The 14,709-nt window shown below is 43.4% G+C and overlaps 1 protein-coding gene across 1 annotated transcript in view; it reads right to left on the bottom strand.

The window, feature by feature from the left end:
• Positions 1 to 1,027: 1,027 nt before the first annotated feature.
• The window catches only part of LOC144134638 (uncharacterized), a 48,829-nt gene continuing 35,147 nt past the window's right edge, over positions 1,028 to 14,709 (bottom strand). The window contains exons 4-6 of the mRNA XM_077667507.1: positions 8,157 to 8,234; positions 4,500 to 4,556; positions 1,028 to 1,114 (exon numbers count right to left, since the gene is read on the bottom strand). Of these exons, the coding sequence (XP_077523633.1) occupies positions 1,028 to 1,114; positions 4,500 to 4,556; positions 8,157 to 8,234 (222 nt within the window). The remainder of the gene's footprint in view (positions 1,115 to 4,499; positions 4,557 to 8,156; positions 8,235 to 14,709) is intronic.

Raw genomic sequence — 14,709 nt, 5'->3', positions numbered from 1 at the left:
AAGAGAGGTATACAGGTTTCTGCCCTTGAAAACGTTTATTTGAGAATCTCTTGTGCTTCCTCCAAACGATGTAATGGATGTGAAGTTACGTTATAGATATCAATTCAGCCGGATCAAGGTGCATAATTGCAAACGATTAATGAGCTTTACGTGCCAAACTTTACAAGCGGCAGCCACAGCACACTGAAGTGGAAGGCTGGGAATTTATATTGACGCGTGGATTTTCATGCAGCTAACAAATCTCAGCCTAGGGCATTTTCGCAATTTGTTACTGCACTGTGCTGTAGTGGTAATGTAGCCACTGGCACTGGCAGTTACAACTTGTCGCAAATAAACTTAGAAATAATAAGCGGCCTGGCCTCAAGAAACGAAAATGAGAATACGGAGTTGAAAAGAGAACAAAGTTCTTTGGCAACAACTTATTCAGAGTCCGACATAGCTGGATGGGCTTTTCTGTTTGTCGCGTTTAAAAGGCGCCATAATTCACACGGGCTGGTCTTCGACAATGAAAAAATATTTGTTCCAAAAATGTGCATCTAGCGAACATCATCAGACATGTGTACGAGCCACCTACTTGTTGATAAGACTGCCATCTTCCACAATATTGTCATGTGTGTTCCAGGTATTTTTTTTTTTCAGGTTATATCAGGGCTGTGAATGTTCGTATACCTCCCGTTGTCCACGTATTACAGACGCTACCGCCAATTCCTCAAGTTACGTTTAAAACTGGCGATGAACGCAATAAGGGCGCATTCCATTCTCCATTCTCGTCCCCATGTAGTCACCCTGTATTAAGAAAAAAGCGTTCGGTGATTTCTCGAAGTGGAATATATCACTCTGAGCTGAATTGACGTTTGCTACTCTCTTTCTTGAAACAGGAGGACTATTTCAATGATTGACTATAGCCAGATGCATCGACTTTATTAACCGCCAGGGCCATAACCTTTCTTACCTCTTTGCGCTGCACAAGTTTTGGAAAGAATGACATGTGCACGTTGCAATTTCGCCTTTTATTTCACCGCCTTGCTTAGAACAGGGTGTCTCTTACCCACTTTATTCCAAACAAGGCCACTGCTGAGTCCTCTGTGAAAACTTTGTGCCTTCGAGCGCAATTCTGCACAAAAAGAAAGAACGTCATCCACCGAGGTGAACGGCTTAGCAAATTTCTTCTGCTGTATGCGGCTAGCTGTTATAAATAGCGCGTGTTTAAACATGTTCAACAAGGTTTAGCAGACGTCAGCACATACAAGCATTTGTGTTTTTGATTACGAAGAATGATATGAAAACTAAGCTTCGAAGTGCATAAAAGTACGCACACAAAATTTTGCATTTGTAAGATCATGAATTACAGTAGAGCGGTAGGCTGGGCTACTTTATTGTCGTTCATCTCGCAAAAAGCGGGGTACTGCGCAAAAAACACACGGAAAAAAGAAGTGAACCAGACGCGTGCAGACTCACTACTAAAATTTAATTGGTGAAAGATGAAATATATAGATTAAAAAAAGAAAAGGCATCACCATGTTCTGAGGTCATCCAAAACACGATAACGTTACCACCAAAACCTTGCATCGAACACTTTCACCTCACAATCAGCAAGTACGACCTAAGGGTCGCTTACACAAACACGAGTTTTTTGCTTGACATCATACGCATCGAAAAGTTCTCGTGTCCGCCGGTCCTTATGAAGTACAAAATCATTGTTTTGTCAAGAAGCGAAATGCATACCTTCTTCGTCTTTTTTTCACAAGCCCTGCAGTGTTTGCAAGGTGGGAATGCTCGTCAGATGACAGATTTTTAAAATGTTCCTTTAAACGAATATTAATACAATATCCCTTCTGCCCGAAGTTAACACGCTTGCAAAAGACAAGAAACTCGTACACCACGGCGCACACGCAGGGAACATACCGTGACCTATGGTTTACATTGCAAGAAAAGAGGCTATGACTAGGCGTCTTTTCAATCTTTTTCATGTCTTGTAGGTCAAATATTTAGGGGAATACCTTAAGGGGGAGTAAATTTGTAATAATGGAGTAAATGCTGATTGGCATCCGCCCAAGCGCAGCTATACGACTACTAAGGAAATCTACACAGCTTTCTGCAGAAACTTCGTAGATAAAGAAGAATTCGTCCTGGTCCGGGGTTCGAACCCAGGACCGCCGGTTACACGAAGCAATCGCTCTACCAACTGAGCTAACCGGGACGGCAAGCCTGTGGTAGGGCGAGAGCGAATTGATCAATAAATCGAATTGGTCGAATAACTCAAGAAGCGGATACCTCGAGAACAAACTGCTCAATTCTCATGACCTGTGAACATAAACAGGCCATTTTCAAGGGCGCAGAAAACGCGGCGGTACCTCATGGCGTTGCGCAACAATCTTTAAGTTGTGCGCCACCTCATGCGCTTATGAAAAGTTCCTAAGCGCAGGGGGCGATGAATAGCATCGGTAAATATTTGTGCTGCTCTGTATAACAGCTCTGGAAACCTGTATGCACGGAACTTTTTCCCAAGCAGCACAAGTAATTGGCCCAGCATTGGAACTGTATTGGCAAAGCTGGCCCTACAAGGGACCAGGATGGGACCAACCTGTTGCAATATTGGGCCGATGACCTGTGCTGCTTGGGTGACCGCAATATATTGCGCTGGGTGTCTTTGGTTTTAAATGATTTCTCACTGAAGGATAAAATAAAACATCCGCTGCCAATTGCGACTCCAATCCTACGCTGTGATAACGTGTACTGAAAAGAATGCTGAGGGAAACACATACAAGTTTTCAGTACAATGCACAATATTGAAAATGCGGTTACGAATGTAGTTACGAAGGCCCCCAGGTTTTCTGTTTCTAGTCATAAGTGGGCTATAATGAGCAAGGAGACAAAGCATGACGGAAGGAGAACAAATGACAACAGTCCTCCTTTCTGCTTTTTGTGGGGGTATTGTACATCCCTAATTATGGCTCAAGGCTAATTTTTTCCACTACCTATTATTTTGGTCTTGTTGTACGGCTAGTTCCTTTTGTGCGTAATATCATTGAGGAGCATGCTCATTTTCTCAGGAAATTTTAAGCCACTTTTTACTAAAGTGGCTTAATACCCGCGTGTAACAGATCATTTTATTATCTCTACAGCTGTTTGATCTAAGAGCGCCCAAGAAGAGCGCTTGTTACTGTATCATCTTGATTTATTGCTGCTTTGTGTCTCCTTGTGAAGTTTGTTTTCTCTGTATGTGTATCGGGGAAACAGGGAACTAATTAAGCTTAATTTTCAGCTTTTATTTTCTCGGAATCCTTCAGTTCTTCAGGAAAAACAAACATATTATATTTATAATACCTTTACTCCGGCGATATGCTAAGTTACTCTACGATAAGAGGTCAGTGACCGCAGCCATTTCTAGTACAGTACTCCCATGGTACAGTGAACCTGCATATAGTGCATATTAACGAGATCAAAAACAGGATAAAGAAAGCTATTTATCGTTAACCATATAAAGCTCACTGGACTTCAAATCTTCAAAAAGATGTCAACCTTCTGCCTTTAGTGTAGAACTAATTTATTGGCATGTTCTCAGCCAAATAACCATTCTTTGGCATTTCATGAAGCAGACATTCCAGAAAATGCGCATGCATCTGCCCGTAGAGATTAGCCATATTGCTGCGAGTGATGTATACAACCAGAAAGCTTACAAGCACATGCGATTGCCAAGAATCCGTAATATACGATAGTCAAACCATGGCGTCAGGGAACGACAGCATATGATGCAACACAAGATAAAGCATTGCTTCCGAAAGTGGGGCTGACGAAGCACAAATCAAGAGGACAAAGTGACGGTGCCTCCTGCATAATCGGAGTTTATGTCTGCCTTCGGCGTTATTAGGACTGCACTTAACAGAGCACAGACTTAAGCTGAATATCGCTTAGTTGGGTGGGTTGTTTTAAATCACTGCAGTTATATGTTTCTTCAAAATGGCTTGATGACAACGAATGTAATAACATATTTGTTCAATTTTGCGTATTTATTTTAGAGTAAAGCTTGGTGTTATAGCAAACCAAGGCGGACGCACATAGCCTTATAAAATCTAAAGTCTGACGAAAACTCGTCTGGTCGGGTAGAAGATTCATGACTGAAGAAAAAGGAACGCCGACCAAAAGGTTGTTGTTTAAAACGAAGACGTTTCGGCTTCCATACGGAAGCCTTGATCACTTCCGTATGGAAGCCATATGGAAGTGATCAAGGCTTCCGTATGGATGCCGAAACGTCTTTGTTTTAAACAACCTTTTGGCCGGCTTTCCTTTTCCTTCAGTCACATAGCCTTATATACTCGCTTTAGAGACATGGCTTTAAAAACTCGCCGTCGGCAAGAACATAGAAAAAGAGAATCCTTTTAATTAACTCTCTATCTCTCTGTTTATGTTTTTGAAAACGGCATATATTCACGCATCATAATGCTCTCCTCAAGAACATTCACATGCTCTCTTATTGATCCCTGTGCGCTGATACTCACCACACCATCGTAATAAAGCCCCGAAGGATCCGCGTTAGATTTTTCATCTATCCAGTCCTGAAACACGAAGCAAACACAAATTAAGCTTAAATACACTTATAAACAAAGATTCATAGAAGCCTACCGGTGAATAAGGCTAAGCAAATTCTTAACACATCTTTCAAAGCTAAAGGCGCAAAAACTTGGGATGAACAGCGTAGATGGAGGAATGCTTAATATGCTTAACAGTGACGTTACGAATGATTCAAAATTCCTGCTCACACAGTAATTTGATTATTGAGTGCTTACTTCCTCTCGTCGTTACTAGTGTCTTCTTTATGCTGGAGACCTCGCCAACTTGAGGTTTCCTTTGCGATGCTACGTTCCCTTATCCCTCGTATAAATTTGCACTTTCACAAATCTGCTCTGGTCGTCTCCGCTCTGGTCATTCTGCGGCAAGCTTTAAACTATTGACCAATTTCTTACTGCGGCGACACTTTTCCCCTATAAGGAGAAATTTTCTTGAAATCTCACTTTAAACAGATCAACTTTAGTTTTCTGGCATTGGCTTTCCTTCGGGGGTTCCATGTTTGATCTCAATAACAGGAATGCGTACTCGGCCATACCAGACAGCCCTCTACAAAACTTGCGTATTTGAATTAAATTCAATTCGTTTTATTCGGACATACATAGATGACACAGTATGTCCACGAGGAGTGGCAAAAGGAGACATCAATGCCTCCTAGCAAGGCCTTCACCTCGGGATTATACATCAAGACAGCATTCTAAGCAATAAATATGACACCTCACAGAATGCAGAACAACGTTAAGAAAGCATGCGGAATTAGCTTGCGCACAGATATTGAACCTCTTTTAATCCCTATTTCCTGTACGCAATCCACCTTCCATTATTGCATTTTTATCTATGTCACAAGAAATCTTTTCGCTATTCATTAATAAGTGTTTCTCCTGGTTTTAATTAGGTACTAGATTATATTTTTAAGTATTTGGACATCACCTCCCGAGTGTTGGCAAATCCTCCTCTCATAATGGGCACGTGTTGGTTTGTAGTAGACAACAATCAAGTAACTCGTTTATAAAAAAAAAAATTGAAAGGGCAAAAAAGACGGATTTCCAAAAAAATCTGCGCGTAGCGTAAAGAAGAGAGCAAAGAAACACTCGCGTATGCAAAGAATTTAAGAGATATAACATATGACAAGGAGCAGGAGTCGTCGCTTACTAAAGAACCAAAGGCGAAAAATGAAGAGGTTATATAGCCAAACAAGTACATAGCATGCGGAATTAGCTTGTGCACAGATACTGCACCTCTTTATCCAGAACGACTACAGATGTCACGCTCAAGCACATGTCTCTTCCCGTGTGGTGTGCCGTCGAGGCCTTAAAAATGTCCTCACCCTGAGATGTACTGACTGAATCGTGAATCGGGAGAGTTTCTGCCCCAATATTTCCTTGTCGTGGCGCATAAAGAGCTCTAGAATCAATAATTTACCTTATTTTGAGGACTATAGTATTATTATCAGTGGCTATCTTGCTGCGGGATACCATACGGGCAGACATTTTCATAACTGCTCTCAAAAGTATGGGGAGAAGTTCTGTGTCGAGTTTAGATTTATGTTCGACCTCAGGCTCGCGGAAATTTCTGGTCAATGTTCAGGTGTTGACGCTGAAAACAGGAGCTAAAAGTCTGTTTCTGAAAATGCCACTCATTCATTGCGACTTGCGAATTTTTTTTACTGAAGAGAAAAGAAGGCAACATTATCTTCATCAAAACAAAACGAGATAGAGTTCTGAAAACGAATAAAAAAAAACAAATAAATATATCAGGGCAAAAACTAAGATCTGCTGAATACTAGCCAAACTCAACACTCGAAGGTGAACAATTCAACAGATCAAAATCAACACTCGGCGAGGAAGCGCACCAGCCTTAGAGACGGCGACCTCGCGTCGCCAAATCTATGAGGCCACAGTGTCACTACGCCACTACGAGCCATGCCTGCAGCCGCTTCTTTTGGATGGATGGATGGATGGATGGATGGATGGATGGATGGATGGATGGATGGATGGATGGATGGATGGATGGATGGATGGATGGATGGATGGATGGATGGATGGATGGATGGATGGATGGATGGATGGATGGATGGACGGACGGACGGACGGACGGACGGACGGATGGTAGGAAGGAAGGAAGGAAGGAAGGAAGGAAGGAAGGAAGGAAGGAAGGAAGGAAGGAAGGAAGGAAGGAAGGAAGGAAGGAAGGAAGGAAGGAAGGAAGGAAGGAAGGAAGGAAGGAAGGAAAGAGCGTCCCCTTTGAAACGGAGTGATGGCAGTTGCCCCATGCTCGGAGTTTTTATTTATGTTTGTTTAACTGTGTTGTGAATTGTTACTGTTATAGTTGAGTATAGGTACTGCGCAAAATAATACAAACATGGACGAGAAGGGCACAACGACGGGCGCCCTTCTCGTCCATGTTTGTATTAATTTGCGCAGTACCTTTACTCAACTATGTACGACCGACTCGACCAACAACATGCACTGCTGTTACTGTTATTGTTTCGTATCTGCAGCGGCATCTAACGGAATTGTGGGACGCCGAGCTCGGCAGCGAAAATGCTCGAGTGTCCACCTTAACGTTTATGTTACTCTATGGGCGAATTAACTATACGCAAATGATAAATTTTAATGGTAGAATATTTTTACTGCTCCCGCTTTCTTCAACGTATTACTCGTAACAGCCTTAAAGCATTTATTTGAATAAACACTGGCATAAGTTACTGCTTTCGTATGGAATGCAATTCGGGTTGGAAATATTGTAAAAAATGAGTAGAAAACCGCGTGCAATGCCGAATGCCACCAAACTTCATCTTCGCTATAAATTTTGCAAGTTTGTGTTTTAGTGTGTGACTAAAAAGCTTTGAACTATCACTGCCATGGGAAGAGTTTAACATATCCTGTTATTTTTGGCCCCGATATTTGAGCACACAATTAATTTTTCATCATTAATGTAATTGTTAAGCACCTTTTAAGCCCCTAGCAGACTTTGTTGAGGCAGGCTGGTCAAAGGCCGACTCTCATTTCTGACTAATGGCGAGTCCAGCTTGTGTGTTTTCTGGCACTCTTTGTCCGCTTTAAGGTGAGCCGGGCTCATCGAAATGCATATTTTTGGTCTGCCGACCGGAGGCACCACGGGCATTGAAGAGTCATTTGGGTGGCATCATTTTATAATAAAAAAGATCTTTCGGGAGTTAAGTACAGGGACAATTTTCGAACAAAGAGATGCGTGTCAGTTCTGTCTTGTGAATTATGCATCTCACACGCATCTGACAGTGGCTCACGTGTATGTGTTACATTAAACTGTCAGCACGTGGCGGTAAATTGTTTTGATGTCTGGTGTCATGGATTAAGCACATACAGGTCTTGTGTGAACCTCGACCTATTCGACAAGTAAATTGCATTGGAGAGGAGCAAGTTGGTCATACGGAAGCGCTATAAATTCAAAGCCAGTCTTCCTCACAATAACTGGTCGAAGCATCCGCCATGTTGGGCAAAAGAAAAACAGGTATGTACCCTTAATACAATAGAAGAGTTAAATATGATTCAGTTCATTCAAAACCGAGCTAAGAAACGTCGCAGTGACGGCGAACTGATAAACCATACCGGATTTAGGCGGGCGGTGAGAAGTGATGACATGTTGCCGATACACTCGTACACTCCCTCCCGATAGGCGTCGGAGCCCTGCACACGAAGAGGGAAAGAAGAGAAAATATACATGGTGCCCGGTAACCCTTTCAATGGGCCATGCTAAGCAACAATTCGAAGCTTCTCTAAGAATTTTATAAATGTCTCTTTTTCTGAACTTGATCAAGAATGAAGACAGAAGCTGCCGCCAAAATTGTACGGAAGCGTTTTCTGCAATACCCATGCGCTGCAATTTCTGAATGGTTGCATTAGAAAGTGGTAGGAAGAACAAAGCGCTGCTTGACCGTTGGTCAGCTCGAGCCAATTCTAGAGGTGTGATTTTACGTTGCTGGACAGAATCTGCCATGACTTTCCTTATATGATTCTCTTTACTCCATGCACTGTCGAAAGGGAAAAAATGAATTGGTTTCAAAAGGGCTTCTCTTCTTTTAAATTTGCTGTGATGATTGGTGCACTAACCCGAAAAGCTCCGGCAGAGTAGAGGAACATTATAAGTTGCAACTCCATCTTCCGTGCACAAGAGGTTAGGAATCATGTCCGCGTGTTAAGCAGCATTGCGGAAGGAAATGCCCCGCAAAGAAGCCCACTGTCGTGGGAAGAGAATGCCTACAGCCACGTAGCGCGCTGGGCATTAGTTGTGGTCTTTGAGAGCTCAAGAGCGCAGGAAGAAAAGGCAATGCATTTAACTCCGCAAACGTCGTGCGTAGGGTCGCCTTTCTGGCTTGGCTTACGAATTTGCGGTGTTTAGCGTCTCAAAGCGACTCAGGCTATTAGAGATGCCGTAGTGGAGGGCTTCCGATAATTTTGACGACCTGGGGCTCTTTAACGTGCACTAAGATGGCGCAGTACTGAAGCCCATAGCATTTTTCGGAAGTGGTAAAGAAATACGTCTGTTTAGGACACGCAGCTACCGCTGATCAGTATCATGAGAGGGGAAGAACTAGAAGGTTAAGATAGGGCTGGAGAGCATATGGCAGGTTCTCTCAGATCATGAATGGCAGTTCAACAATATCCCTCAAGAGAAAAGTATACAACAGCCGTATCTTACCGGTACTCACCTACGGTGGCAGAAACGTAGAGGTTAGCGAAAACGGTTCAGCTTAAGTTAAGGACAATAAAGCGAGGCATGGAATGAGAAATGTTACGTGTAACGTTAAAAGACCGGAAGCGGGCCGAGTGGATAAGGGAAGAAATGCGGATTAATGACATCCTAGTCGAAATAAAGAGGAAGAAATGGGCTTGGGCAGGGCATGTAATGCGAAGGCAAGATAATCGCTGGTACTTAAGGGTAACGGAGTAAATAAGGTAACGGAGCAAGGGCGTAGCAGGGCTCGGATGAGATTAAGAATTTTGCAGGCATAGGGTGGATGCGGCTGGCAAAGGACGGGGTTAATTAGAGAGACATGAGAGAGGCCTTTGCCCTGCATTGGGTATAATCAGGATGATGATGATGGTGGTTGTGGTGATGACGACGACGACGATGATGATGATGAAAAAGTGGCGCTTTTTTTTCTGTCTCGGTCGAAAGGGCGTGGGGCGAGTGAAGTTATAATTAAATAGTTTTTAGGCGCAAAAAAGGACAAGACACATAGGGTAGGTGACAGGACGAAGCGCCAACTTCCAACTGATTTTATTGCATGCGTGAAACGTACTTAAATACCTTGTCGTCACATGTGCAGATGGGATGTTTGAGCTGTCTGAAAATGCTTCTTGGATTTCAAGTTGCGTTTTGACCGATGTAGCCATTTAGTGTAATGTCCGAGTTCAGAAGAAAAAGCAGCGGTGGAATCCTTGCTGCGCCCAGAATACCCCACTGCAGGTATGCATTCAGGCTTACCAGTGTTCTTAGGTCATAGCAACACAGTTTGCGAAAAATTCTCAGAGGTGAGTCAAAATGCTCCTTTTTTATCGGGCGCCGGGTGATGGTTTTATGGTTTGTGGTGGTTTAACGTCCCAAATCGACTCAGGCTAAAAGAGACGCTATTGTAGAGGGCTCCTGTAATTTCGACCACCAGGGGTTACTTAACTTGCACTGATGTCAGAGTACACGGGCCTCTAGAATTTCGCCTCCATTGAAATTCGACCCCCACGGCCCGGATCGAACCCGCGTCTTTTGGGTCAGCAGCCGAGCACCATAACCACTGAACCACCGTGGCTGGTCGAGAGCAAAATGTAAAATTTGCCGAAATTGCGGCCAGCTGTAAGTAGGCAACAAGCGCATATTTGCAAATACCGTATGTCGTGCGGACGGCCTGCTGGACAGGTGCAGAGCACGTGCCGACAAGGCGTCACGGAGGTGCGCGTGCATATAGAGATGGGGATGATGTTTGCCTTGTAACGGTGTCGTGAGGCAAGAGATCAAGTATGCAGCGAAAGAAACGAGGACGCTTGCTTTGGCACAAGCATAACTGAAACATTTACATGGCGCGTATCGCTACCGTATCGCGCGCCGGCACTGCTAGCGCTCTGATTGTCAAGATCCGTCAGGCGTGCTATCTTGCCTCTCCTGCACACGTCGTCGCGAGGCTAATGATCAGGGCCTGCTTATTCGTCTCGACGCGACAAGCGTGGTCCAAGCTCGCTAGAAACGCTTATCCAGTGACTGTAGATCTCACGGGCACGTGGCGCCTTTTGTAGCCCCCAAGGTGGAGTTTAAAGATATATGGCTGTCGTTGCCCAGCCTTTTCAGTAGAACGAACCCCTTTGTGATGCCCTGCATATACGTCATCGCAATGCTGTCATAGTAGGTTGTAATTAAAACACCCCGGCCAGTTGGCGTACTTAAAATCGACCCCATGGTTAAATGACAAAATTTTTGAACCTTATTCAAACAGTACCTAGTGCACTTATGCAGCTCTCAGAGGACGGCCGATGTCATGTTAGCAGGCACCAAGCAGCGGACTCATGAAAATATGCGGTGTGAGAGCAGGCAATTTGAAGCATTCCTAAAAAAAAGTAGTTCGAATACAAAGAAAACCCTTTCAGGAGCACATTCTCAGCCACGGCAGGCGTTATTTATTTGAAAAATTTTGCTCCATAACTAAGATCCACTAACAACCATTTCAAGTAAGGCAATGGGGTAGTTAGTGGCAGTTGCGACTTCGGCGGCACAGACCAGGTGACGCGATATCGCTTCATCTTTGGGCCTGCAGCCCGAAGAAATTCAGTGCTTTTTTCCGCACCCAGCTCTAACTGAGCGTTTCATGCGCACAGGCAGCTCTGTGCAAATGGAACAATTTCTTGTGACGTGTTGCCGGACTTACGGCGCCAAGTTCAAACTTCCTTAAAACGTCACTGGGGGTCAATAGAAGTTGGTCTGTGGCGATGCGGTATCTCAGTTTAATTGCAAAAAGTGCACTCCCACCAGACGCGGAGCTTTTATATACTAGAAAATAACAAAAAGCAACATAGAGCTGTCGGCATCACGGACCGATTTCGGATGGAATTTGTATGCGTCAATACTAATTATATACCGGATCCCTGATGATACGGTGCCGCACCTTTAACTTCAAAACGGTGCAAGCCGTCCTTCCGGTAAGGACGCCAGGACTTTGAGTTAACTGGATGGAATATTTTAATAACATTTTTCTGCCGACAAATGCGTCTTTTGTGTGCGTACCAGCTTCAACGCAACCAGAAAGAGCCAGGGATTCATTTTTTGCTTACAACATTGATCGGACGGTGTTTCCACTGTGTCTCATTATTGTCCCGCGGCTTGGGCTTCATTTCGCATCGTCGCTCTGAAAAATAGCTGCCACGCAGTGGGTGTTCACTATCATTTTCCTTGCGCCAAACGACAACGCAAAACAAAGTCATTGACGTGGTACAAAAGAGCAGGCAACTGAAATTTGGCGCCATATGCACTGCAACTTGTCGCCAGCGGACGTTCCGTCTGCACTGTGCTTCCCCCGGGCCTCATGTGCTCAGTGTCGGCTTTATGCGGTTGAAAGCACAAGTTTTCTTCTAGCTGCAGAGCTTTACTGAATATTTTTTGTGTTTTCAAAAGCTGATATGGCATCGTCTGGCCCGTAGCAACTAACTCGCCATCGACACTAAGCGCCAGATCGTGAAGCTCGATAGAAGAGGGCCTTAGATAAGGAAGAAGCCTTCATCCCGTCCACTACAGCCATCCATGGAGGCTATGCAAGTTTTAAACATGTGTGTGGCTGACGTCGTAGGAACACTCGCCTGACTGCGAGAAGAACGAGGTGGAATGGTACATAAAGCAATGCAAACAGAATAGAGCGGTTTGTTTTGTAGCAAGTGGAAGATTCTTGTTTTCCTTACAAAGGGGGAAAAAAATTGGGCTTAGATTTTTCCAAACTACATTTTAAGACACTTTTGCGGTGATGTAGATACACGCCATGGACGAAACTCGCTAGCCAGCTGCAACAGATTTCCAAAGACATCTAAGAAGTTTAAGATGAACGCTTGTCATCAATCGACGTGAAATTGTAAAGCATAGCTGCCCTAGAGAGAAATATATTGTATTCAGGTTATGAGGTTATTAACTTAGAGAAAACAGTTTCTATCCTGCATTAACACTGGATGACTTCGAAAATATTTCTCCAAGGTCCAATCTGATGGTGTATGGTGCCCCAGAATCCCCAGAAGAAAATACCGACTTCCTTGAACAGCTAATGAATGAAAAAATTGTGAAAGACATCCTTAATATTGAACCTGCGGCCATTAATAGAATTCATGGGTAAACGCAGCCAGCGGCTGATAAAACATTTACAATAATAATAAGACTACAGTAATAACCATACAAATAAAAAGCATTAAAAATTGTCGTAAGCTAAATGATTTTAAATACTCGATAGGTGAATATTTCTCTGCAGGTTTGAGAGATGAAAGGAAAAACCTGTGGAAGAGTGCAGAATCGGACAAAGATATAGAAGACAATTCGTCGCTAGTCTATGATAAACTACGCTTAAATGGCCAATATATCGCTGGGATTAATCAAAAGATTGTAAAGTCAGTATGTAACCTGATGTTAGCACTAAGGCAGTGAAAAAAACATGCTAGACAGGAAAGGCGACGCTAGGCAGCAGAACATCGCTAGGCACAGCAGTGGGCTAGGCAGCAGCACATCGGACATGATGCTCAATCAGTTCTGCTTTATCGTGCAGGCCTTGGCGCTCTTTCTTCAAGTTCAGCCTTCCCTTGGTTGCGCTGAAGAAGGATTTACTGCTGCTCTTCCGTATCAACCAGACATCAAGTCATTCGCACGAGCCAGCCGTTGCCCCGTCATCGAGATTGTCCAGCCTTTCTTCGTTTCAACTTCTGCCACCCCATCGTTGACGTCAAGTCAGGTGGACATACCTGCGGCTATAAGAAGTTGTCCCCCGGCCATCTCAACCAGTGGGCTAGGCAGCAGCACATCGAACATGATGCTCAATTAGTTCTGCTTTATCGTGCAGGTTAGTGATTATTCTCGAATGAAGTGTTTTCGAAGTGATGACCGTTTTCTATTGCTGCTGCCATGCCCACTTGGCTTACAAAGTGTTGTCTCTGCTGTTTCTTTCAAAATAAGCTTTTTGATCTATGGTGACATTGAGTCGAATCCGGGCCCTACAGACCTGGAAATATTGCAACAACTTCTCTTGGGGCAAAATAACGTAACTGCATCAATCAACAATGTACTGACTAGACAAGAAAAATTTGAACAAAATGTAGCTAGCTTACATGAACGAATAAGTGGCATAGAAACTCAAATGGCTTCTCTTGGTACATTGAAGACAGAGGTAAATGGCCTGAATTCAACTATAGCTGAACTAGAACAAAATGTTTCCAGCCTCTTGAATAAGGTAGATGAGTTAGAAAACCGGAGTCGAAGGAATAATCTGATAATTTATGGCGTTAAAGAAGAGAGCACTGAAACATTTGATGATCTTATCAAGAAGATAAAAGAGAGTGTGTTTCTTGAAAAGCTTGATTTAACCATTAGTGGAATTGAACACTGTCATAGGATGGGAAAGAAGAAAGATGGTGATCGTCCAGTAATTGTGAGATTTTTAGACTACCGTGAAAAAGTATCGATAATGAAAGCCTGTCCCAAACTCAAGGGCTCTGAAATATCGATTTCAGAGGATTTTTTTCTTGGCGTTCGTCAGATAAGGCAAAAACTATGGGAAAGCTCTGCAGAGGAAAGGTCGAACGGTGCGAAGGTCAAGTTATTCTTCGATAAATTAAGTGTGAACGGGACTTTATTTGCCTGGGACAAAACTGAAAACAAGCGTTACAGGATTACCAAGCACACCTGACAGAACAAAACAAAAAAGGTTGTTTTCGATTTTTAAATACTAACTGTCGCAGTGTTGTTAATAAAGTCGTTGAGTTGGAAGGTCTTTTACTTACGCATGACCCTGATGTAGTAGTGCTAACTGAGACGTGGTTAAGTGAAGATATGACAGTGAATTTGTTCCAAATAACTACCAGGTCTTTAGAAAAGATCGTGACAGAAGAGGTGGGGGAGTTGCGATACTATACAAAGCATCTCTACAACTTA

Source organism: Amblyomma americanum, chromosome 5 (assembly GCF_052857255.1).
Source record: "Amblyomma americanum isolate KBUSLIRL-KWMA chromosome 5, ASM5285725v1, whole genome shotgun sequence".
In the NCBI taxonomy this organism is placed as follows: domain Eukaryota; kingdom Metazoa; phylum Arthropoda; class Arachnida; order Ixodida; family Ixodidae; genus Amblyomma; species Amblyomma americanum.
This window is presented reverse-complemented; position numbering and strand designations above follow the sequence as displayed.